General features: G+C 37.9%; 2 protein-coding genes across 4 annotated transcripts in view; one reads left to right on the forward strand and one right to left on the reverse strand.

Moving 5' to 3' along the window:
- NKIRAS1 (NFKB inhibitor interacting Ras like 1) overlaps nt 1–15,108 on the forward strand; it is a 34,671-nt gene extending 19,563 nt beyond the window's left edge. Inside the window, exon 5 of one of the 2 annotated variants that reach the window (XM_033131589.1) lies at nt 14,867–15,108. In XM_033131589.1, coding sequence (XP_032987480.1) covers nt 14,867–14,905 — 39 coding nt within the window. In that variant the 3' untranslated portion in view covers nt 14,906–15,108. Of the gene's footprint in view, nt 1–6,551; nt 6,594–14,866 lie in introns of those variants that run through there. The other variant, XM_033131590.1, reaches the window with a different exon arrangement.
- The window catches only part of UBE2E1 (ubiquitin conjugating enzyme E2 E1), a 63,216-nt gene continuing 36,681 nt past the window's right edge, over nt 112–26,646 (reverse strand). For both annotated transcript variants that reach the window (XM_033131587.1, XM_033131586.1), the window contains exons 4-6: nt 5,015–5,147; nt 1,861–2,008; nt 112–903 (exon numbers count right to left, since the gene is read on the reverse strand). In XM_033131587.1, the coding sequence (XP_032987478.1) occupies nt 806–903; nt 1,861–2,008; nt 5,015–5,147 (379 nt within the window). In that variant the 3' untranslated portion in view covers nt 112–805. The remainder of the gene's footprint in view (nt 904–1,860; nt 2,009–5,014; nt 5,148–26,646) is intronic.

Here is a 26,646-nt window from a genome sequence, read left to right on the forward strand (position 1 = left end):
CTGCAATTACTTCTAGGTTGCTTCTTTAGTAACAAAGATCATTCAAGTTTAAAAGAAAGAATCTGCACAGTACTAACAAAGACAGAAAGAAAGTAAATGAATACAGCAGTGTTAGGTGGTTGTTTTAATATTGTTTATTAGCACAGTAACAAATGCAGACTTAAGCAGTCCACAACATATAACCAATCCACTGAGCAACTCCTACTCACGCCTTACAGTTAACTGCTTAAGGTATTTCACTACAGGTTTTCACGAGTCCTGATTCAAACCTCTAATCTTTTCACAATAAAGTAGATTGGCATATAAAATAAAATACGTAACTACTAATTTCCTATATGGTGTCTTATAGCCACGTGCCCATTTTATATATATGAGATGACAATCTCTAAAAACTGTTAAATATCAATGTTCCCTTCCAAGAAGGGAAAACAAGTTCCAATTTTTTAAACATAAAAGTATGTAATCTTGGAAGGACTTCACATAAATGGCCATGTGTGTAACCTGTACAAAATTAAGCTGTTTTAAATTTACAGACTACAAGCAACTGAACCCAAATGTCTATTCTTCTCAGTACTACACTGCAGCTAATATTGCAGAACTAATGACAATTTAAAATGTTGCTATTACCAATTCTGTCTACTGTAGCAAGATACCTTAAGTTACAACAAAATCTTAGGAAATAAGACTAAATAATATCTGTTATAGAAATACCCTACTCTTTACCAACTCCCACCCTCCCCCACCCCTTCAAAATCATGAGCAGCTCTCTCTGTGACAAATAATGTAAGAATTGTGAAAACCCAATTTATGTAGCGTATCTCTTGGTCCACTGTCTGGCCATTCTGTCATGTTCTGCTCTGTTGGTCATATACTGAGTGGCAATACTTCCCACCAAGGGGTCGGCTGGAAGAAAAGAACGTAGATTACTTTGGGAAAAGGACATTTTAAGTTTTAGCAAATAAATCAGTGACAGCTTGGGAAGAAATGTACCAAGTATTTGTAATCAAACCCATCTCTGAACTATCACTCCACCATTGTGGGTACTTAAGAATTTTCTCAGACTTTATCTCCTTAGTTTATTCCATTCCTCTCCCAAACACCTCTGTTACGGTAAACTCAATAGAAACTAGAATGTTCAAGGCTCCAGATTATAATGAACACTTAGCTGTGTTCACGTGACCTTCCACTCACTCAGTGGCAGCAATTATGACTGAATACGGTGAAGTTCTGGAATCTGTTGCAATGTAACACTATTTACCTCTGTCCTGTTTACCTAGAAAGAGCCTGGACTTTCAGGTCAGCCAGGTCAAAAGCTGGACCTCACTTTATAGCGTTTCTCTGAATCCTAAACAGAATCTTTAGAAAAATTGTTTTTTTAATAAAGGAAATTAAGTCCTCCCTGCCCAACATCTGTCTGGTAATCACTAAGTATTTTAGCAAAGAAACATCGCTTTCAAAATTGAACACCACCTCAGTAACCAGCTATAGGGGAAGCTCAGTAAACCCACAGACATAGATGAGGTCAGACAGGCAGATGACTCAACATTTAAGTGTGTGGTTTAAGAGAACCATATAAGAAATACGCAAAAGGAAAAAAATAAAACCCATGGCAAACTCTAAGTCTTTAGTTTAAAACATCTTGTTCCTGGAACATGTATCAATTAATGGTGAAGTTGCTGCATTTTTCAACTAGTTGATTGAAGTTGTCATAAAAAATTTCTTTGAAAAGCAATTAGTTTTTGTCCTTTAAAGCTGTTAGAAAAATAATATCTACTTTATCTGTAGAAAATCTGTAAGTTTGTGTGGAAAACAAATATTTTTCAGGTGAGGAAGAATAAGGTAAAAAATTATTAACCTTACCAGGATTACAGTCTGTAAGAAGTGAGCAGATAGAAAGGAGGACTTTAGAAATGGTTAGTGCTGGACTCCAATTATCTTTCAATATGTCCAAGCAAATAACTCCTTGACTGTTAATATTACAGTGATAGATTCTTGTCCGAAATGTAACCTAAAAAATAAGACAGTGTTAAACAAAAACATCAAACAATGAAGCTTTTTACTAAATTACCTTTCCAATTGAGTGATTCTAATTAAAAACTTTTAAAGAAACAATTTTTAAAAAGGTGAAAAAAGTAACAGTTTAAAGCTGGTACAAAATAGGTTAAGAGACTTTAATAAATTTGAGATTAAAACGTGTTCATTAGTACAATCTCAGGGACTGTCAATTTCATTTAAAAAGTAATATCCATCAACAGAAAGCAAGGTAATTTAAATAATTCTTGAATTCATCTTTGGCAGTTTTAATGTTTTAAATATTTTCCTGTATTTCCAAATTTGAATAGCTGTTTGCTGACCTCTTGTGTTAGTTGGTAGTACTACATGGCCTCAAAGTAAGCTTTAGAAACAAATTCAATCTGAGGTACGACAGTGGGTACATAAAAGACAATTAAAACAAAATGCTTCGCAAACGATCACACACGCAAAAAGCGGTGGAAAAAAGAATCTGAAGATGAGATTTGTTTCTGCTTCTTCTGTCTTTTACATCATATCCTGCAGATCGCTTTCTACTTAAATCACAGAATTCACTATAATGGAGTCTCCACAGGGGAGGAGCCAGAGATGGGTAAGGACACAGCAGGAGACAAATAAACATACCCCTGGGTGGTTTTGTTTGGTCTGATTTGTATTTGTGAAATATCCTAAATCATTCCAAAGTAAAAATAACTTTACCATTTTTTTAAATGACAAATTTTCAATCACTTATTGTTGCTACAATTGTACATGTATCTACCGTGTTTCCCTGAAAATAGAAAATAAGACCTACCCAGAAAATAAGCCCTAGCATGATTTTTCAGGATGACATCCCCTGAAAATAAGCCCTAATGCATCTGTTGGAGCAAAACTTAATATAACACCCGGTCTTATTTTCGGGGAAACACAGCAGTAGCCTACTCCATCCCCAAGAAGAGGTCTTCCTTCTGACAGTGTGAATGAGAATTATAGATGGATAAGTGTTATAGGAAATGGATGATTTGGGCAATCCCACGTTTAGGTTTAGTTGAGAAACCTAAATCTTCAGCCTAGGGCTGAAGATTTGGACAAGACCAAAAGATGACAAGGAGCAGAACCCATGGCTTTGGTAGGAGTTTCTGATTCTCAAATTATCTTAGTGCACGGATAATTTGACACCATTTTTAACTGTTTAGAAATTTTTTGTTGAGTGGAAAATAGGGGATTAATTCTGGGTTACTATAAATATAGTGGTCCCTCCTTATCCGCAGTTTTGCTTTTCGTGATTTCAGTAACCTGCGGTCAACTGAAGTCCAAGAATATTAAAAGAATTCCGAAATAAACAATTCATGTTGTAAATTATGTGCCGCTCTGAATAACATGACAAAATCTCGCACCGTCCTGCCTGGGATGTGAATCATCCCTTTGTCCAGCATATTCCACCCGCCCGGTTATCAGGCGATGGTAGCGCTTGTGTTCAAGTAACCCTTATTTTACTCAGTAATGCCACATTCACATAACTTTTACTACATAATTTTTATTACATAATTTTTATCACGTAACTTTTATTGTTATAATTGTTCTAGTTTACTATTATTGTTCTTAATCTCTATGCCTAATTTATAAATTTTATCACAGGCATGTTTTATAGGAAAAAATAGTTGACTCTTAAACATGTGTTTGAACTGCGTGAATTCACTTCTATGTGGATTTTTTCCATAAATACTGTAAATGTACTTTCTCTTCCTTACAATTTTCTTAACATTTTCTTTTCTCTAGCTTTATTATAAGAATACAGTATATAATATACACATGAATAATATGTTAATTGACTATGTTATTGGTAAGGGTTCTGGTGAGCAGTAGACTACTGGTGGTTAAGTTTTGGGGGAGTCAAAAGTTCTATGTGGAGATTACTTGAAGATTTCCTTGCTGCAACTTCCATTGAGGGGAGCAATCACTGGTGGTTAGAAAGTTTCTTGAGGCAGAAAAAGAACAGAATTAAAAGATGACTGGCAACGACATATATATCCAAGGATGCATACAGCGTTTTCTAAAAACTCCTACTGCTCTAGTAACACTAATATTACTAAGCAAGAGTGAAGATATATATTAAAAATATAGCATGTATCTATCATCATTGCTGTTAATTCCATACTTAATAAAGATAATCAATACACAAATAGAAAGTGCAAATATGCCTGATGGAATAACTTCATTAAGTGAAACAGATAATATCAAAGAGAATCAATTCAGGTGGTTTTTACTAGTAACCTTTCATAAGGTCTATTTAAAGAAATGCAAAGAAAGATTGTTATCTCTTAATATCTATCTTTTCAGCTTTCTTATAACATTGTCTCCAATAGTGGAGGAACAGTAGAGAAACTGAAGAAAATCAGACTAGTGAAATAGCAAGAATATTTATAGAGAAAGTAAAAGCCAAATTACTGGGGCAAGAAAATTTTAAAATGAGAATGTATTCTTGGAAACAGTCAGGTATAATAATTTATTTAAATTTAGAAAAACACATTCACCCGTTCCATTTTCTCCAAACCGGAATCTATGTATCTTTAATAGTAAAGTGCAGACTCTAGAGTATTAAGATCATACCTATGTTTCCATAATAAAAAAATGTAAATGTTAAAAAAAAAAAGTTCTATGTGGATTTTCAACTATACATGGGGCACCCCTATCCTCTGCATTGTTCAAGGGTCAACTGTATATGTAGGTTTCAGTACAATCCGTGGTTTCAGGGATCCACTGGGGGTCTTGTAACATATCTTCGTGTGTAAGGGAGGACTACTTACTGTAGCAGGATCAAAGCACTTATTTCTAAAAACAGTCTCTGCCAAATGAGACAAAGTCAACTCAAAGAAGTGGTGCGTGTACGTTCAAATGTACTTAGACATTCATTAAGATAGAAATCTACTTTTTGTGATTAAAAACTTCAATAATTTCTCATGGAAATATGTAAATTTTAGTATAAATCAGGGGGATTTCTTACCTTTGGAGGCTTGAAGGGATATTCTGGTGTAAATGTGATATCAAGGAAGAATACGCCACCCTCATATACGGATCCTGGCGGCCCCAGAATGGTTGACCTCCATTCATAGATGTTATCACCTTTGGGACCAGCACTGTTAAATAATATATCAAAAGATAAGCAGAGGTAGCACCATCTCAATTTTTACAGTGTACCAAAAAAGAGGAAAAGATCCTCTCTCCTCTCCCGTTCTGTTTAATGTGTAGATTCTTGCCACAAAACAGAAGTATCGTTCAGACATGATCCAGGACTGCAACAAACCCACCAGACTTAGGTCAAGTAAATTGAATGATAAAAGAATGCTGAACCCATTCTTATCCTACTTAGCTGTGAATAAGTAAGAAACTCCTCAAATCTCAACTCTCTCCTTAACACATCAAAAGAAAATGTAAACAATACTTCAAAAACCAGACACACTTCTCAGCACACAGAATTATATTAAATTGATGAATAATCACAGCAGTTTGCTCACAGCTACATCATTTCTGATAACCATTTAAGCACAAAAGTTTCATTTCTGACCTACTGACTGGGCCCCTTCTTCTTGCTCTTAAACCTTGCTCTATCATCTTACCCTAAAAGGAGCACAACAGATTGCAGTACTTTTTACATTATAAACCATGTTGGGTGGGAGGAGAATGCATCCAATTACCAGTTACTGAATTTTCATTTCAATGTATATTAGACTCCATAACCACGCTCTAAGTATTTCAGTTGGGAAGTTAATTTATCCCGTACCTGTTAAATCACTGTTACCGACACTTACTTACACCACGATTTGGTCATAACTTTCCAAAGTACTGTGTTGCCTTACAGAGTACTCTGTATTCAAAAGTATATTAATAAAAATATAAAGAAATTTGCCCTCCAATCCCAAGACCAATGAGAGCTTAATATAGCTGCCCAAACAAGTGAGTGCAGTACTCTGGTATTGAAAAGCGAGAAAAATACACTAAGTTTGGGGAATGGTCTTGGTTATTCATTTAAAAGAACTTCTCACAAACTGGCAGTAACATGGGTAACGGTATGCAGTGGTTAACTCACACGTCTTCATCTTAGATTTCTCAAATCTAACTAGTAACAGCGATTTCAAGGATAATGATGTATGTCAGTCAAATACCAAAAGGTCTTGACTTGGAGAGACTTGCATATGCCAGTCAATACACAGAATACTTTCTACAGAACAGGCAAAACTGCTCCTTTAAATAAATGTATGGTGTGAATTGGATTCCTTCACTCAAACACCTCCTGAATGCCCATGTTATTAGAATGCTCAAAGTCAGGGGTTCTGATAATGAACAAGACAAAAACATCTTGTCTTCAAGAAGCCCTCTGCTAACTGGTTAGAGATAAGGTAAGATTCCTTCATTTAAGAGAAAGAGGAGAGGAAGAGAAAGGGAGAGGGAAAAAAAGAAAAAAGACAAAAAACCACCTAAGCTACCTGTGGCCCTATACTGCACTTCCTTCAAACCGACCACAGATTTTTTTTTTCTTTCAGTCTGAAATTTTGGAGTGGAAGAAGTAACAGAAACATAGGGGAACAAGCATATAAAAGAAAACCAGAAAGAATCAAAAGCTGGGCAATCAAAAATATGGCAAAAAAAAGAAGGGAGAAAATATGGACAAAAGAACAGGGGCCAGTGGGAAGAGTAGGGCCCAAAGGGCCAGGAGGCACCGCCTACCTCACAGGAGTGTTTTGAGAATTAAAATGGGGGGGGGGGGGGAACAATACCTCTTAGAGCAACAGACACACATAATAATTAGTAACAGTGGTGATCACTACCATTTAATAAGTCTCATTAAATGGTAGTGATCACCACTGTTACTAATTATTACCACTGGCTCAAACAGTATGGTTCTTTAGTATCTCCCTGTGATAGGTATTCCCAAGAACTATAAAAAACTTTTAGACTGTATATATGTATGGAAGGAGAGAGAGATCATTTAACACTGTCTCTAATATGAAGTCATACTCATATGCAGAGACCATCTTTGAGTTTAAAAATAAAGGTAGCTTCCTACGTGTACATGACATCTGACCATAATTTTTTTATTATTATTAGTTTCAGGTGTACAAAACAATGTAACAGTTAGATATTTATACCCCTCACAAAGTGATAAGCCCCCCCAATCTACTACTCCTCTGACATTGTATATAGCTGTTACAGTTCCGCTGACTATATTCCTTATGCTGTACTCCACATCCTGTGACTATATATATTATAGTTGACATTCATGTGTACACTGCAGTCTGACCATAATTTTTACAAGGTGGGATACAGGGAGAGCTCTTAATGAGCCCTCTCCCTCTAGGAACATGCAGTGACCTCGCTAGGGAAAGGATACTACCCTGATCTGATTACCGTGTTTCCCCGAAAATAAGACCTAGCCGGACAATCAGCTCTAATGCATCTTTTGGAGCAAAAATTCATATAAAACTTAATATAAGACCGGGAATATAATATAATATAATGTAATACCAGGTATTATATTAATTTTTACTCCAAAAGACATGTTAGAGCTGATTGTCCAACTAGGTCGTATTTTTGAGGAAACACGGTCCTGCTTCATATCCTGAGGTCAGAACTGGTCCTTGGTCATCTGTAGTCCACCTCCCTGCCGATGGTTGCATGTAGCATATGTACTTGGGCAGAAAATCTAGACACTGGCTAATGCGGGCGTAACATCTGGTTACCAGCCTGGAGTGAACTGAAAAGTGGATTAAGCAGAAGACAACACTAACACAGATATTGTAGATAAAAAGATGAACTATCCTCTTTTACCTAGTTTATGATACCTAAGACTTAAAGGCAAAAGGCCACTCTAAACCCCTCTGTTTTGAGGAACCAAGGCCAGGAAGAGACTCCAGGCCATCCCAAACCCAGTGCTGGCAGCATCCCCATCTGTCTACAACTCGAGTTCAGTACCATATACTTCTTCTCAGTCAGCTTGGTGATATGAAGAAAGAGACCCAGAAAAAACTAACAGTACAGTCTAACCCTAGAGGTGACATGTTGGCATGGGCCCAATTCTACTGGCTCTCTAGTACAGAAAAAAAGATAAAAGAACAAAGAAGGTTTAATAATATGCCACTGCAAGCAGATTTTATGGGTTGTACAGAAAATTGGTGGTTTCCAAATTTCATCATTCATCAAAATAATCTATAGAACTTTAAAAATTAAAGATTCTGACCCCTCATCCTAGGTCTACTGAGTTAAGAATATCCAGAGGGAGACCCAAGAATCTGCATTTTACTTGTAAAGATCACCCAGTGATCTTTAAGCAGGTAGCTTGTATTTGGGAACCACTGGTACAGGTTCCTGGAAGGAGGACAACCAGCTTAGAACATAAGCTCTTAACATTTTACAGCTTGTCACCTGTGATATAACTAGAAATCCAAAGCAAGATTGCTGCTTGTTTATAATTAGCTTAGCTTACGTGTAAACTTTTCTGAGAGCTAAGGAATAAAGCACACAACATAAACATAACTATGTAATAACAACCAAGAAAAAATGTGCCACACTTCTGTTAGTCAGAAATGGAGAACGAAAGTGGGTTATAATAATAAAAATAACTCTGAGTGAAATTACATCAAATATAGTTGAAATCATAAAGCATGAAATAGACGCCCTGGAGAAGACTCCATAGTGTGGGTCCTAACCTGTGGGTCTTCAACCAGGGGGCTTGGGAATTACTGTGAAGGGTCTGAGAACCCACTGGAAAGACCACTGCTGCCTGAGTAACCTTTAATACCCTCGAAAGCTGTTACTAGAAGAATTCATGTAGCTTTTAGTCATATGCATTTTCTTACAGGCGCCTGCAAGACTTCTTGGTTTTTTTTTTTCTTCCAAGTTCTCCCTGGAAAAGTTAGGATCTACTGGTCTAGAAGACAGTCCCCTTGCGGGGGGCGGGGATGAGGGCAAAGTTTACAACTCTCAGAAGGTCAGTGTCAAGAAAAACAGGGAAGAGAATCTTTCCGTGAGATTGTTCAGGGAAAGGTCTGTCCAAGCACCGCACCCATTTCTCTACAAACCGATTACCCTCAGGTCAGCCTATGCCTTTACCAGCCTTCTGTGTCCCCCTCCCTTTAACGGAAGATACTTTTGGTTGCACAATAAGAAATATGACTTCAATTTCGAACCTTGGTTGAAACAGACTTAAGAATGACATGTATATTAATTATTAATCTACATGATTAGACAATATGGAAAGTTCTAAATTGGGAGATGGGGGTTGAAATTCAGGAATTAAGGAAAGATGAGAACAAAATATACGTATCCCTGTCTGACGGTGTTGAAACTTAACTGTGATTAGAATCTCTGCATGAGGCTGAGACCGAGAAGGCAAAACCAGACCACGCTTTTGCCTTCCTATTTGGAACAAAAACACTTTTCAAAATAAAAGTGTAACACATAGAACTCTTATATAAGGCAAAAAGAATAGTGTCCTTCATTCGCTTCTTCCTCTAGTCAAAATAAATACAGCTGTGGCAAGTATTTTAAGAAAAGTAACGGTCATTTTTAATTCTGACACAGCATTTTCTTATTTCTATAATGGTTTCTGACTGCATACACATACATTAACATTAGGAGCAGGAGTTGTCATGAACTACAGCACTTGTCCGTTGGTACAGGAAGGTCAGGCTGTTTGTTGACTGACAGGCACCCGTCTCCATTGAGTAAACTCAGTGACGAGGACCTCTCACCTCTACTGGCCTTACCTGCAATCTTAGACCCAACATCTCTCCAATGACAACTGGACAGGGTGGCGTTGGCCATATAGTTCCTATGCCTCATTAATACTATATTGGCAATTACACAAAGAACTCTCAAGTGGTAGTTAACTTTTGTTCAACACATGGTTTTAAACAGAATTTGAACAGCATAAAATATAATCAATACAAGTCATTTAAGGCATAATCCCAAGAAATTAATAAAACCAATTTTAAAAATGGTAATTAGAGCAGTCTTACTAGAATTTAATATGATCTCTGGGTTGACTTTAAAAATTTCCAAGATAACTGCATAAGCTAGTATTTAAACTTCATTTTGTTTTGTTTTAAAATTGTTTCTGTGAGAACTCCCTCAGTCCCATCCTCAACACTAACTTATTACAGACTACTCTACTTGTTCTTCCATTCCAACAATTAGAAACCAAAGCTGAATTTCAATTTTCAAACGGTAGCACAGCTTTCTTATAAAGAACATCCTGGAAGCAAGATGAAAATCATAATCAATTTTTGTAAAAAATATATTTCTATCTGATTAATTTTTAAAATTTTTATTTGTGAGAGAGGACCTTTGCTTAAAAACAGCAAACTTTATCATCGTTTCCAAAATGCAGATGTGGCAAAAACTGTTGATTGGCTAGTACATGTTTATTCTCTAATTTGTAGAAGCTTCATGATAAAGCAAACTACCGTGTTTCCCTGAAAATAAGACCTAGCCGGACAATCAGCTCGAATGCATGTTTTGGAGCAAAAATTAATATAAGACCCGGTCTTATTTTCAGGGAAACACGGTACATAGTTGCTTATATAAAGTGCTTGCACCATAAATTGCCCTGAACTCCCACACTTCAACAGTAGCCTTGGAGCAGTGGTTCCCAACTGGAGGTGATTTTGTCTCCCAGGAGACACTTGGCAATGTCTGGAGACGTACTGGATGTCAAATCTAGGAAGGCCTGCTACTAGCAGCACCCAGTGGGCAGAGGCCAGGCACGCTGCTAAACATCCCACGATGCCCTGGACAGTCTCCCACAACCAAGAATTCTCTCGGCCCAAAACGTCAACAGTGCCACAGCTGAGAATCCTGCGTTAGAGAAAATGTACTCAAGGTTAAGCTAGTAAAGGGAGAAGCTTCAGTTCGAATCCCTGTTGTCAGACTCCAGTGCCTGTCCTCTTCGTTTTACTGCTCTGTGCCTAGTACGGAAAAATAATATTCATATACATGGTTGGTATTGTTAAAAGTTAGATTTACATTATGTCCTAAACTCCTATAGACCCTTTGCTACTCAAAATGTGGTCCCTGAATGAAGCAACTCCCCTGGGAGTTTCTCAGACTCCACCCCAGACCTAATGCATCAGAATCTGTAAGATCCCCAAATGATTCCTATGCACATTAAAGTCTAAGAAGCCAGCTACAGGGGACATTAAGTGGTAATGAACACCAGCTCTACTTTCTAATCTTCTAGACTTAAATTACCATGTGCGTTATCTAGCACTCTCTTTCACAGTTTATAATTCTTTGCAGTAAGAAAAGTATCAATCCTGGTAATGCTTGACTCTGCGAAGACTAAAATCAATACCATACACAGAACTTAGAAGAAAATGTTTATAGGAAAAAAAACCCACAATCAGATCTATGTTCCCTACAACAAACATACCACTCAAAATCCCTTCTTAATTTATTCCACTTTTGCTAAGAAATTCAAAAGGGACATGATAAAATAATATGAAGGTAGTAGTCTACCACAGCCCCCACAAGGCTCTCCCCACAGACAGACTCTAGGGAATGAAAGCTGCCTCTCCATGAGATCTACTTAGCACATCCAGTGGCATTTTATAAAAAATAAAAAACAAATTTCTCGTCCTCAGCACCCCTTCATAAAACAGTAGCCATTTATAACCTAGAAGTGAGTGGCAGAAGGAACTTGGAAAATCAGAAAACCTCATTAAAGTGACTAACCAGGCTAGTGACATGCGTGGCTCATGGTGGGCGCTATTAAAAAGGGGAGCAATCACTTAGTTATTAGGACTAACAACTAAGTTAAAGAGGCCTCCTCATACAAGGTGGTACTCCCAGGGATGTACTATTCGGGTTACTGCCCCCTGGAAAGAACTTTAAGACCAAGGGCCAACCTACAGGGCTCCCCGGAAAAACTGGCACCCACTTAACGAATTCGCATGAGTAGTGTCCAGCGTATCTAAGCAGTTACGGTGAAACTGAGTGGGCCCAAATAGGGACTCCATTTTCCTACATGTGGGAGGGAAATGAACTCAGACACTCAGGATCAACAGCATGATCCACCAAGAACGTCCTTCCCAAAAAGCCCCCCATATCCTGTTATAACAAATGGAGTTTCCTCCAGCAGCAAGTACAGAAACCTTCAAAGGGATGTGATAATAACTTTTCATGAAGCACAAGGCTGACGTGAGACCTATGGAAACTGTAGAGCTTTTGGGATATTTGTTCCAAACAAGAAAGAGAACAGATTTGTCTACAGATATTTACACAGGATGCTATACCTATGTGGGTGCACAATCTCTTACAGGAGATTTCAAGTTTCTAGAGAGTATAGTCATTTCCCACACATACTACAGGGGTTGGCATAATAGTAATCAAGAATATTTAAGGAGCTGGTCAAAATATGTACCGCTGTTTAGAATTACATGACAATGTTTCCAAATTAGGTGAAAGAACAATACCACTAAAAGCTCCATCTTTCCCAGCTACCCATTCAATTGTAGTTTTAGAAAAAAGCAATAATCCAGCCCTACTGGAAATTTACATTTGAATACTGCAAAAAATCAGATGCACATAGAGTACGAACACAATTTTTAAAAGAAAACTATTTTCAAGGTGATCTGAAACAGACTCCAGTAGGGATGGTAAAGTAAGAGCAGACCTAAAAAAATCACGGACATCAGGGGGTCCTTGCTCTTAACTAGGATGGCTGAGTAATGGGCGTTTAATAAACTGAGCTAAAAATCATGCTTTCACTTCTGGAGTATTGGTATAGAAGTGGGGGTAGGTAGCAAGCAAGTGAAATGACAAACTAGTCCTATGTCAAGGGCCTAAAAGAAATTGGGGTGGTGGGAGGGAGGAATGACACACAGGAACCATTACAGAGAAATAAATGAAAGATCAGCATCCCTGGTGTCTCAAAAGCTGTTTTCCTATGCAAGACTAAACAGGTAGGTATTCAGGATAAAGGTGGATCAGACAATAGCTCTTTTCTAAACAAGCCTGACTTAGAACAATTCTAATTTGCTCCTTCCCCAGAGAAGTGAAAAAACAGGGTCAGAGGAGAATGAAGTTCTAAGACTGTGGTGATTACTCCTGTGCTCCCAGTAAAATAATCCAGAGCCAGGATGTCTGTCTGCCTTAGAGTCCAATGGTCAGGTCCTGATTGTTTTAGTAGCGATGCTTAGATTAACATATATAAAACTGCCACCTACGTAAGTAAATAGAAATCAGTTATAGGTCTCTGGTTCTTACAGTAATCAGTCCCCAGGGCCGACTAAGCACAACAACCAGCTCTTCTACCGGCACAATGTATTGTGGGTGAGAGGCAGGTGGGGGAAAGTAGAGTATCTTCAGATTTTTTTGAGGAGATAAGGCGGGGTTAACACTTGTACCCTTCACACATTTAGTGCTGACCCTCAAAAGCAGTAGTGTCACAAGGAAAGCTATTTAAAGGATACCAAAATTCTCAAAAAGTAACTTACCAGGTTTTACTCAATTCTAAGAAAAGATTCTGGAACACATCTCTGACTATGAAATTATCATAGTTAAAGGTTTCCCATTCACTCACACTCAACCTCCTGTGCAGCCTCCACACTGCAACTGCCACTCATCGGGACTGCAGGGGGGCAGGCAGGGGGCGCCGGTCAGTGGGAGAAGTGGGAAGGGAAGCGTCAGTGCTCGGGAAGCAGGTTCCACATCTGGGCATAGAGCAGAGTTGCCCAGCTATCTCGCCGCAGTGATTTTTTGGGTCACTTATCATGTCACTGCAACAAAGGTAGTATCGCAATAGAGTCGCGATCCTTTGGCTGGTGGAGGGCCTTGCCCTCAATTTGTAAAAAACGCAACATCTGTGAAGAGCAGTAAAACAGTGCAGTAAAATGAGATAGGCTGGTCCATTAAGGATTAATATCTTGACTATGAAAAAAATCTTTAAACATACTAACAATGGATAAAGTATGCCGATATTTCTCAAAAAAAACCCCACATGGTCAAAAAACACATTTTCAGTCTTATAAATTGTGGTACAATCACACAATCATATACTATGCAGCTCTTAAATGAGATGAGGTATGCATCCTGAACAGGGTTTAAAGAAATCCGTAATGTACTGTTAACTGAAAAAAACAGGTTCCAGAACAGTATGCAAAACAACCTCCTTTTTGTAAGACATACCATATAACCAAACTCTTAATAGTGGTTATACCTACAGGATGAAATGCAGGGGATTTATTTTCTCCTTTAGACAGATCTAAATTACTAGGAATTTTAAAAATAATGATCATGTTTAACTTTTATAATAACAAAGTATTTACATTCTGGAGAATGGAACAAAGGGTAAAAGAAATGGAATCGAATCCACCTAGTAATAGACCAAGTAACAGAAAAAGTAAAAAAAAGTAACTGATTATCTTGGGGTAAGTAGGGTTTCTGATTAGAAGGCCAGCACTTTAAGGGCTTGGGGGTGGGGGTAATCAATCTGAGCTACTTAAACCCTGTTTTCATAGACTGTGGCTTAGAACAGAGTTGCTAGTATCGGAAGGGAGCCTTCTGATGAGTTCATTCCTGCTTCTCAGGGCCCAAATATGTTTCCCACAGTGAGCCACTGATTTACTGCATATTCGGTGAAGATCTAAAACAGTCACTCATATGTAGGAAATGAATATGGCTGCTCCCATCCCCAACTTACTGACAGCCAGGAAAGCCATCAGTGGTTTCAAGAGGTTATGGTCTTCTCCAGTGGTGACACTGAAAGGCAGACTGGCCCTATGATAAAAGCTTCCACTGACATTTAATTTGAAAACTATAGCCCTGTCTTGCTTCCTTCTCCCTACTCTCTTCAATTCAGGCACTCTTTCCTTACCTTGTCTTTCTACGATGGAGCTGAGAGACAGACTGAATCCAGGGAGAGACTGCAAACCCTCCAACGGTGTAAATGAAAGGGGCTCATGTTTACTCCAAAAGCGGGGGAAAAAAGCTAAAATACTTTTTAAGAAAAGGCAAGGGGATCTGATAGCCTACTTTGCAAACACATCTACCAAATACTAACTGTTAGATAATCAATTTATCTAAATAATGTATGAGCGCGCGTACCTGAATAGTCAAAACATGAGACTTGAAGTGGATGAATTTAATTGTATGTATATCATATTGAGGTAAAGTAAATAAAAGTTTACCTAAGTATAAGCAAAATAAAGTTTGAATTCAATTCTCCAAAGTTTATTAGGTATCAGTTTGTTCTGGCCTAATATGTGTACATTTAAAATATCATTCCAAGCACCAATACAAATCAAAAGCAGAAAAATAACATTTGCAGAGAAACATCATTTTCAAAGTTCTTTCATAATTTTTGACTTTTTTGATCTTTACTCAAATCCTTTGTATCAGGAAAGGTAACATTATCCCCATTTTAAAGATGGGGAAACAGATTCAGGTGGTTAAGTGATGTGTTTGTACAAAGTCGTAAAGCTAGGGAGTCACGGTTCTGGCCAATGCAATCGCGGCTTTCCTACAGTCATATCCTAATTACACTACATCCATGAAGCTTCCAATAAAATTCCCTGTCTTTGGCTTCACCACCAATTTTGTTTAATCACATTTACAAGTCTGCCTTTCCTACCTCATATCATCTCTTTCACATTTGGATGGACGCTGGAATTAAACAGGAACAAGAAAATCTTGTGATCTGCTATCAAAATTTATTAAAATAAAAACTGATTCACTTTATTTGTAGAAATGAATTAACTGAAGATAAATACACACCAAACAGAGTACTTAGTGTGGAGGAAGAGGGAATTTTGACAATAATGTGACAACTACAAAAATGATGAGAATCCCTTGCTTAATGAAAACAAAGATGGTTTGGGAAACAAGCTCAATTCGATTGAACAAAAGTCCAAACGTCCTGCTCCTAAATTGCAAAGAGAACAAGAAATAAACACAATTCCTTTTCTTTTCCCCCAGGAGGGAAATAAAAGCTAAAAAGTAGGTATAGAACATGACACCTACTTCCCCAGCTCAGAAGTTTGGTCAGAGACATAGTCCAGGAATTCAGATCCACTGCACTCCATTCCATTCTAGCTCACAGTGGCACTGGGAGGTCCAGCAATCATTGGAATGACCTGCACTGAAATGGAGGTCGACCCCTGCCTGAGGATACAATATCACCCACTGCTCAATGCTCTGTGAAGCTGAGGCCTCTACAACCTCTTTGTTCCCTCCCTCTCCATTGCAGGATCTGCAACTCAGAACCACCAGGAAATCACAAGGTCAGGAGGTGAGGAGAGCTATTTACTGCACTTGGAGAGTCACTGGCTTCTTTCTTGGCCCCAGCTGGCCAGGAGAGAAAGGGGAAGGCTGTTTATATTTGCAAAGGGCTGAGAGACTTGAATGAGCGAGGCTATGCCCTGTATGTCAAATATAGGGCTGGGCTTGGAGGGGAGGGCCTGGCTGCTTTCTCACTGCTAAATCACATCGGCAAATCTCTGTCCTGCTGTCTACGCACAGCTTCCAGCGGAGAAGTAGACAACAGCTTTGACAAAGCTAGGCGTTGCAGCAGCCGCTGAAGAGGCCCAAGTTGGAGCATTCACATGTGATATTTCACAGCTGTCCAAGTCTAACAAGTCTAGTACAGGGACTGGTAAGCAGATACACAGGACTTTCACCAGTGGCCACTGGCCAGCTACCATTCTGGCTTGCAAATCAACACATGCAATGCAGAAACTACGTCATGTTGCTATCAGGTGCTTCCTTAAAACGATTCTAAATGTCATTTGATGCCAAAGGGAGTGCAAAGCATTATCCCCAAACAGAAAAGGGTCCTGAATAACAAAAATGTCAGCTAGTAACTTCCAATTTAAATGAAATACACTCTCAAGAGAACTGTTAAGGTATATGCCTACTGAGGATAAGATTTATGGAAAAGGCCAAGACAAGAGGCAAGAAAAGTTCTGATTAAGAGAGAAGGAGGCAGTTGCTCTAAGCCAAAGTTGAGTTTGGCTTAGAAGTTACAAAATATGGCTAAGGGCCCACATACATGACTGGAAAATAAGGATAAAGAAACAAAGGACATGAAAAATGAATTAAGTGGGAAATTTTTAATCCCTTATTTTTCTTTCTTAAAAGGAAAACAACAAACCCAAATTTAAGTCTTGGATTAGAGGAAGGAAAAGTTATCTCAGAACACATGCATAAAGATGGCAGATTTGAATAATACGTGTACCAACTTTTATTCTTTCTCAAAACTCCACAGACATGACAGTTAGGGGATTTTTCAAAAAGGCATAAGCCTATAAAGATGGGAAGAACAGGAAAGGAGACTATGTCACCAGACGTTTGGATGCTAGAAGGCAAATGGACAAGTGGTAAAGGATTTAACATATCCAAGAAACTGAATCCTAAACTGGCTATAAAGAAAACCAAGATCGAGTCCAGGTATACCACATAATCCCCCAAAATACTTTGGAATTTGTGGCGCTTGTATAAGTTGAGAATGAGGCAGGGAAAGGTTCTAAAATAAGGATTGATTAAAAATGTACATAAGCAGCAAATTCCAAGATCCCCTGCGATCCGCAGAATTCTGAGCTGGGCAGCACGATCCACCCCGAATGTTACACCCTGTTTGATCGCCACGTGAGTGTGGGCAGAAGTGTACCTTGCTTCTCACCAACAGAGTAAGACAATGTTGATAGGCTACCACTCACTAGATCAGGTTATGTTTCTATTAAAGGTTATGTTGTATAAGACTCAAGTCTTTCGCTGACTGGAGAAAAAAAGACTCTTCTGCAAGCCTCGCAGGAGCAAGCTGCGATGACGATGACGTAAACTGCAGGCAGCCTCTAGGAGCTGCTGACTTCGATACTACAGTTTCAAGGAACTGAACTGTGTTACAACTAGGTGAGCTTGGTTGGGAAAGAACCCTGAGCGACAGATGAGCGAGCACACAGGCCAGTGGGTTCCGTGACCACTAAGCGATGCCCTGACTCCTGATCCACATTAACTGTAGATACTAAGTATGGGTATTGTTTCTGAGCTGCTAAAGTTGTTCCACAGCAATAGAAATCCTGCCAGACTGAGGTTTATTTTCTGCAGAGGTTAAAGCTGAGGGTCTCTGAACCAGGAGACATTAATATGGATGAGGGCAGAGGTGCTGTACTGAAAATGAACGTATGTCTGCCAGACAATAAGATCCCCAGTTTTCTCCTTCAGCTCCCAGAACACAGCCTGGCCTTCACCCTCCAGCAGTCTCCTGTGGGGACTATGAACAACCCAGAGCAATGACCTCAATATCATGGCATTAGAAGCTCCCTAAGTGCTAAGTAACAGATAACCAAGGAACACGGCTCCTCTCTAACATGGCAAACAAAAATCAAAACCAAGTAGAAGATGACCCATATGAGAAAATAAATTAGAAACAAAATTTCAAAATAAAGTGATCATTAATGTCCACAGAGACAGAATATACTGCACTGATGAAACAAGAATACGGCTAAAACAGAACTTAAGGGAAAAAAGGGAGCTGGGAGTAGAGATGCTGGTTGAAGACAGTCAAAAGGCACAAACTCCCAGTTATAAGATAAATTAATTTCTGGGAATCTAATGTACAGCATGGTGACTACCATGAAAAATACTGTATTGTATATTTGTAAGTTGCTAAGAGAGAAGATCTTAAAAGTTCTCATCACAAGAAAAAAAATATTGTAACTATGCTAGGTGATTGATGTAAATTAAATTTACTGTGGTCATCATTATAAATAACAAATCATTATATTTACACCTTAAACAAACAAAATACTACATGTCAATTATATCTCAATAAAACAGGAGGGGTAAAGAAAAAGCATTTGGAAATTAAAAATGAAAGCAAACAAAAAATTTTTCAAAAATTCAATGAAGGATAAACTTGAAATCTCCCAAGAAAGCAGAAAAAAGGTAAAAAAATAGGAGAGAAGGGATGGCCGGTTAGCTCAGTTGGTTAGAGCACGGTGCTCTTAAAAAGGTTGCCGGTTCGATCCCCACATGGGCCACTGTGAGCTGCGCCCTCCACAGCTAGACTGACTTGAAACAACTACTTGGCTTGGAGCTGATAGGTCCTGGAAAAACACACTTAAAATAAATAAAAGTTTTAAAAAAAAGGAGAGAAAATATACAAAAATTAAAGGACCATAAGACGGTCCAAGATTTGAACCGTAATAGTAATCCTACAAAGATAAAGAGAGAGGAGGTCAAAAAGTAATTTAAGAAAACTTCCCAGGACATAAACTTCCAGATTGAGAGGGCACAGTACATTGGAGGAAAAGAGACACATCAAGTTTCCAGGGAGAAAGAAAGAGATAATGTACAAGGAATCAATTGGCTTGGCTTTAGATGTAACAGCAACAGTGGGAGTGAGCTGGCACTGGAGCAATGTCTTCAAAATGGTGTCCAACACAAACCCCGCACCCAGACGAACAAAAACAAATATGAGGGAAGAACAGAGATCTTTTCAGACATTCGAGGTCTCTAAAAGTTTATCTTCCAAGAATTCTTTTTCAGAAAGTTACTGGGGGGTGCACTCTACAACACAAGGGAATAAATAAAGAAAAAGAAAGATAAAGGAACAAAGAGTCAATGGAGAATAGCGAGAATTAGATAATAGAGAACGCCCAAAGAGACAGGGTGAAGAGAGCCGAGTATGACAGCTGTGTATAAATCTGCATTTGGGTGTCTTTTGAGAAGGTTTAGACAACTGTGAGAGCATCTGAGGTTGAATTAGTGGTAAGTATGGAAAACTATGGGTTGGGGAGGAGGGAAACAAGTAGGGAGAGAGGTAGAAAAGGAGAGAGAAAAATTAACTCTAAAGGACAAAAAAGTTATGCAGGACAGTAATCACAGTTGGCTACCGCGGTACACAGTACCATAGGACTATGTATAGCTGCAAATAACGTTCATGTAATATAAACAATGATGTAACAATCAGTAATATAAACAAATAATATGGGGGGAAGTACGCGGGGGGACTAAGTCTTCACCATTCATTGTTGTGAATCCAGAGTTATCACCAAAAATTGAAACAGCAAGCAAGATAGATATACTACCTAAAAACAGGGAGGTAAATGGCAAAATAATCCAAAGATTGTTTCCTCTAGAGCAAAATGTGGGCAAGTCCTGGTGAGAACAGTTGTTTCTTTGTAACAAACCTTAAAGAAGTATTAGATTCTTTAAACTATGTTGGTGTATACTTTTACTAAAATTGAAAACTAAAAGAAAAGATGGAAAGGAAAAAAAAGATAATGTCTTCAAACCATGTGGTTTTGTTTTTTTGTTTTTTTTACCAATGCAAGTTCCTCCAAGTACAATAGTATGTGTGTTAGGTATTTTTCCAAATGATCATCCATTTGATTCCCAGAAACCCAGTACAAAACACTGGCCTAATATTATGGATTCACTACATATAGTTTAATGCCCACTGTAATATAATACAAACTAAAATGTTAACAAAAATATAAACCAGGAACAGATATGGTAGACATTTACAGTAAAGAGAACTGGGAAGGTTTCAGAGTGTAATGGTATCTGTTATGCTTAGAGAGCCAAAGAGGCTTTTTTCGAGGGAATGGGTGACCAAAATGAAGACCTTTTGGTACACAGATGTGTGTCTCCTCCAGGAGTGTAGTTGAAAATGGAACTGGAAAGACTAAATGAGAACAGATCACAGAGGACCTTAAATGCCTACCAAGCAACTTAGATTTTAATTGCACTGCCTACAAGAGTGAAGTGAAAAAAGTCACTGGTTTAAGAAGTGGAAAACCCCAAACACTGACAAAAAATATCAACCTTTTCAGAAATAGGAAGCCACACGTTCACCCTTCAGTGAATGAAGCAGAGCCTAACGAAGAGGCTATGGAGATCTAACAACCTGGACTACAGCAGTGAGTAAGAACAAAATTGTGTGTGGGGAAATCATAAGTACTCCATGGCAATAACCCTAAAGAGTTAACTTACCAATAAGCCAGAGAGCCTCTAACTACATCCACACACACACACAACTAAGACAACTACATTCAGTCCTCAAAGAGCAGAAAGGAACCCACGCGGTCCCTCCTCGGCCTGCCCAGTCTCAGCAGTACTGTTAAGCAGACATCCAAGCACTACCATGGTGCACTTAGGGGAGCCATTTTCTGCTAAATAAACAAAATGTGAATTTATGTATATAATCTTGTATGTTTAATATATTAACATTTCAGAAAACTATCAAACCATGTATCCTGCTATCAGTTCAGAAAATATTGATCATCAGTTATAAGCTTAACTGGTTTGTTTGCTGTTAAATGCAAATAGTTTAAAACTACAGTATACACGCTATTTTAGGTAATGTTTAGGTTTATTTCAAGAAGTTCAAAAATATCAAGTTTAATATTCTTTTAAAAACACTATTTAAATGGGTTTACGGCTTTATTTAAATGGATTTATGCTTTACAGCAAATAAAGGTGGAAGTAGATTGGAAGGAAACACAAAATGAATACTTTTAATCGTTTATCTGACAGTTTGGCTGGATGATTGATGCTTCTTCTAAGAACCAGGGGCTCACAAGTTTAAAGACTCACAGACAGGCACATTCAACACCACATAAGCATGAGGTAAAATGAGTATCAACATAAATGTTGGGATAGCCACTAAAATCCAGTGCCTTTCTGACCACTAATTATATCTCTAGATTTTGTTAACCAAAGGCATTGTCAATATTGAGCTGGTTTGGTATTTTGCTAATGAGCACCACACAAAGCCATGAGGAGGCATACCAACTAAGACATTGCTAAAAAGATAAAAATCAGAGCCGTCAAGATTTGTTGAGCAAAACAACGAAGTTACTGAGGTGCAGTCAACGGCACCGGAGGAGCAGCTGCAGCACCAGCCCCGGCCCCACAGAAACCCGAGCAGGGGACAGAACGTTCATCTGTACTCAGCCAAGGTGAAAGCACCCAGAAGCCAAGGAGCAGACAGCTGCTGGAACACGCTGGCTGGCGAAGGAATGTGGCCGAGTTTCAGTCTGGTAGAGCAAAACGCCTTTCACCTTCTGCAACAGTGGTAGTCAGAGCCCCTTGCACATCTGCTCGGTGCGAAACCTAAACACAGGACATGGCTCTACAGAAGAATTGCCTCAAAAGGAAATGAAGGAAAATTTCAGTGTCTCTGGCAGTTGGGGCTGCGAGGCATGGAACAGTGAGAGTATAAAATAAATCCTAATGTGTTTTATTATTTTTAGTATAATAAACCAATTAAAAATACCTATCTAGACCTTAATATTTCTTCAATATTATGTCAGGTACAAGCGTCACAAAAATGGTAGAAACTAGTGCCTAGTGTCATAAAACTCCCAGCTAAGAGAAAGGCCAACAAGGAATGATTAAAATACATGGTAAATTATTAGAAGATTGGTAAAAGTGGAATGGATGTAAGCCCAAGTGCGGATAGCTTAGAAATGGGCCCAACATAAACCTTTCATATGGGTAACCCCCCACACACACCACCCCCACAACACGCCAGCTTTCAACCACAAGAGCTCCCTTTCTTTCACTTGTGAGGTGAAGTGGGGAAAAGGAAGACAAGCATTTAGAACAAGTTCCCCAAAACGAACAGCCTCAGTGATGTAGGTCAGTGGTTTTCACACACAAGTCCAAGACGAAGTTTTCACCAAATAGTAAAAAGTAAGGGAAAAGGGATAAAGTATTTGTTTTTCATAAATTTTAATTTATTCAATATAAAAATTTATCCTTCACTCTCACATCAAGTTCTTTATATTTTGTAAACAAAAAATTATGCCCCCCTCTTGTGAAATGCTGATACTAGATGGGGATTTTGTTTTCAATGTCCTTGTGAGATAAAATTGAATGAGCCGCCTTCTATCAGCCCTCTGGGTGTTGAAATTCCAAATGTACTACTGTAGTAACAGCTTCTGTTACCCTGGGTGGTATCTGCCACAGCAGTTTCCACAGAGGAGAGGATTGGTCCCAAGCCTGGGGCTCAGCTGGCCCAGCACCTCCCAACTGTCCACAAGGCTCCCAGCCTCTAGAGAGCCAGGTGAGGCCACTGCCCGTCTCTTACAGCGCATGGCACCTCTATCATCAGACTCATTCCTGAGAGGAACAGACACTGGAAGCAGCTTCCATGTATACAGAAGGCTCACAAAGAGCTTCCAAACCACAAGCAAGTCCTGTGTCTCTCACCAGGCTGACACCACACAGACGAGAAACAAGTCCCTCACAAATGGCAGGCGAAGCGAAACCTGTGTGCCAAGCGATTCCCTAAATAAATTCAGTGTAATTTTGTCTTGGCTGGTATACATCTCCGTCTGATAGGCAACCCCAAGGTATACGTTTTAGAAAAACATCTGAAAGTACTGAACGTGTAATTTATAATGACTTAGTTGTCTCCTGCTTCCTCAAACTTCAATTCTCCCATATGAAAATTTCTACCTTTACTCCTTTTTCCCTTTCATTTCAGGAGTATATGTGCTTCTTTCCAAGACAAACGTGGTCTTTATCAAATTCCTCTTTCTTACTTTATCATTGAATCTAACACTTGGCTACAAAAAGTTCAAACTTTGCCATGCAAAAAGGAAAACACAACTAAACAAACCCTAAAACATTCCTAACACCTCTACCCCTTTAAACTACTAGCCCAGCTTTCTCCTGCCCTCTAAGCGCCAGCTTTCTGCTTCTACCTACATACACCCTTCCAAGATTCAATCCTGCTTTACCTCGGAATTTTACAGTAAACATATCTGTTTCCAATAATCAAGTTAATCTTTTCACGTTATAGGTCAAAATTAATACAGTAAAATTCCACATAATTAATGCAGGCATTATTATACCGAAAGCAAATAACACAAAAATTAACTTATACCATGTCAATTAAGATATATACTAATTTAATCAAATTTAAAATTAAAACCACAAACTAGTACAAATGGTAGAGATGCTTCCTATATAAGGTTCCATATTTGTATCCCTTAGTTAACCAAATAAGGAAAAAGAAAAAGGTAGGTCTCCAAAATGTCTGAGCCCAAAGATTGCTTTGATGCTTTAATTTTACCACTACACAATGAACTCTATATTTTTACATTAGATACATACCGGAAATAACTGCTCTGTGAATCTCTGCATTGAAATATATTCCTCATTTTAATTTCAAATCTATAGTCTCACAAAATAACTACTCTAAAGTAATAAAAATTACACTTGAAAATCCAAACCTGTTCAGGTAATAATATGCCTTCATAAATGTGAAGCCTCTATTACGCATATAATTATCCCATAAAATGCCATCAAGAAGTTGGTCAAATGAATAATTAATCCATACATTCATTAAAAGTAGACATTTAAAGATGTACCTCTCAGTTAATTCTCATTTAACCATAGAACTTAAATTTAGTTTTCTATATTACACCAGATACCTCAGAAATACAAAGGATCATAAGAGACTACTACAAACAATTATATGCCAAATCAGACAATCTAGAAGAAATGTATACAGTGCTAGAAACACACAAGACTGAACCATGAAAAAATAGAAAATCTGAGTAGACCAATTACTAGCAAGGAGATTGACTCATTTATAAGGCCAGCATTAACCTGACACCAAATTCAGTCAAGAACACCACAAAAAAAAAAAAAAAAAAAAAACTCAGAGATCAATACGCCTGATAAACACACAAGTAAAAACCAACAAAATACAAGAAAGCCAAATTCAAAAACCTCATTAAAAGGATCATACACCATTATCAAGTGGGATTTATTCCAAGAATGCAAAGATGATTTAACATCTGCAAACCAATAAACGTAATACACCAAATTAACAAAATGAAGAATAAAAATCATATGATCATCTGAATAGATGCAGGAAAAGCTTTTGACAAAATTCAACATTCACTTATGATAAAAACTCTCAAAAAAGCGGGTATAGAGGAAATGTACCTCAATATAATAAAGACTATATATGACAAACCCACAGCTAACATATTTAATGGTGAAAAGTTGAAAGCTTTTTCTTTAAGAACAGGAACAAGACAAGGATGCCACCTTTGGCCACTTCTATTCAACGTAGTATTGGAAGTCCTAGCCACAGCAATTAGGCAAGAAATAGAAAGAAAAGGCATCCAAATTGGAAAGGAAGTAGTAAAACTCACTATTTGAAGATGACAAGATACTATATATAGAAAACCCTAAAGAAGCCACCAAAAAACTATTTGAATAAAGGAATTCAGTAAATTTGCAGGATACAAAATCAATATGCAGAAATCTTGCATTTCTGTATGCTATATGCTGTACCGAACGATCAAAAAGAGAAATTAAGAAAACAATCCCTCTAATATATGGTGATGGAAAGAGAAATGACTCTGGGTGGTAAACACACAATGTGAGATATAAATAATGTATACAGAATTGTACACCTCAAATCTATGTAACTTTACCTACAATTGTCACCCCAATAAACTTTAATTAAAAAAAAAATCCCATTTTACAACTGCATCAAAAAGAATAAAACACCTGGAAATAAATTTAAACAAATAAGTAAAAGTCCTGTACACTGAAAACTGCAAGACACTGATAAAAGAAACTGAAGAAGACACAAATACACGGAAGGATATCCCGTGCTCATGGACAGGAAGAATTAACATCATTAAAAAGGTCCATACTACCCAACCAAGGCAATGGATTCAATGCAATCCTCATCAAAATCCCAATGGCATTTTTCACAGAAGTAGAATAATCCTAAAATTTATATGGAACTAAAAGACCTTGAATAACCACAGCGATCTTGAGAAAGAAGAACAAAGCTAGAGTTATCACGCTCCCTGATTTCAAACTATACTACAAAGCTACAGTAATCAAAACAGTATGGTACTGGCATAAAAAGAGACACACAGATCAATGGAACAGAATTGAGAATCCAGAAATAAACCCACACAGATATGGTCAACTAATTTACAACAAACGGGCCAATAATATACAGTGGTGAAAGGACAGTCTCTTCAATAAGTGGTACTGGGAAAACTGAACAGCTACATGCAAAAGAATGAAATTAGATCACTATCTTGGACAATACACAAAAATTAACTCAAAATAGATTCAAGACTTGAACGTAAGCCCTGAAACCATAAAATTCCTAGAAGAAAACATAGCTCCTTAATACTGGTTTCTGTTATGTTTTTTGTATTTGACTTCAAAGGCAAGGTAAACAAAAGCAAAAACAAACAAATGGGACTACATGAAACTAAAAAGCTTCCTCACAGCAAAGGAAACCATCAACAGAACAAAAAGGCAACCTACTGAATGGGAAAAGATATTTGCAAATCATATATCCAATAAGGAGTCACTATCTAAAATAAAGAACTCAAACTCATACAACTCAACAACAAAAAAACAAACAACCCAATTAAAAAATAGGCAGAGAATCTGAATAGACATTTTCCCAAAGAAATACAGATGGCTAACAGGCACATGAAAAGATATTCAACACCACGAATTAAGAGGAAAATGCAAATCAAAACCACAATGAAGTATCACCTCACACCCATCAGATGGCTATTACCAAAAAGACAAGAAAAAAAAGTGTTGAAGGAAAGTGCTCTCTCATACGCTGTTGGT

Source organism: Rhinolophus ferrumequinum, chromosome 17, assembly GCF_004115265.2.
Source record: "Rhinolophus ferrumequinum isolate MPI-CBG mRhiFer1 chromosome 17, mRhiFer1_v1.p, whole genome shotgun sequence".
Lineage (NCBI taxonomy): Eukaryota > Metazoa > Chordata > Mammalia > Chiroptera > Rhinolophidae > Rhinolophus > Rhinolophus ferrumequinum.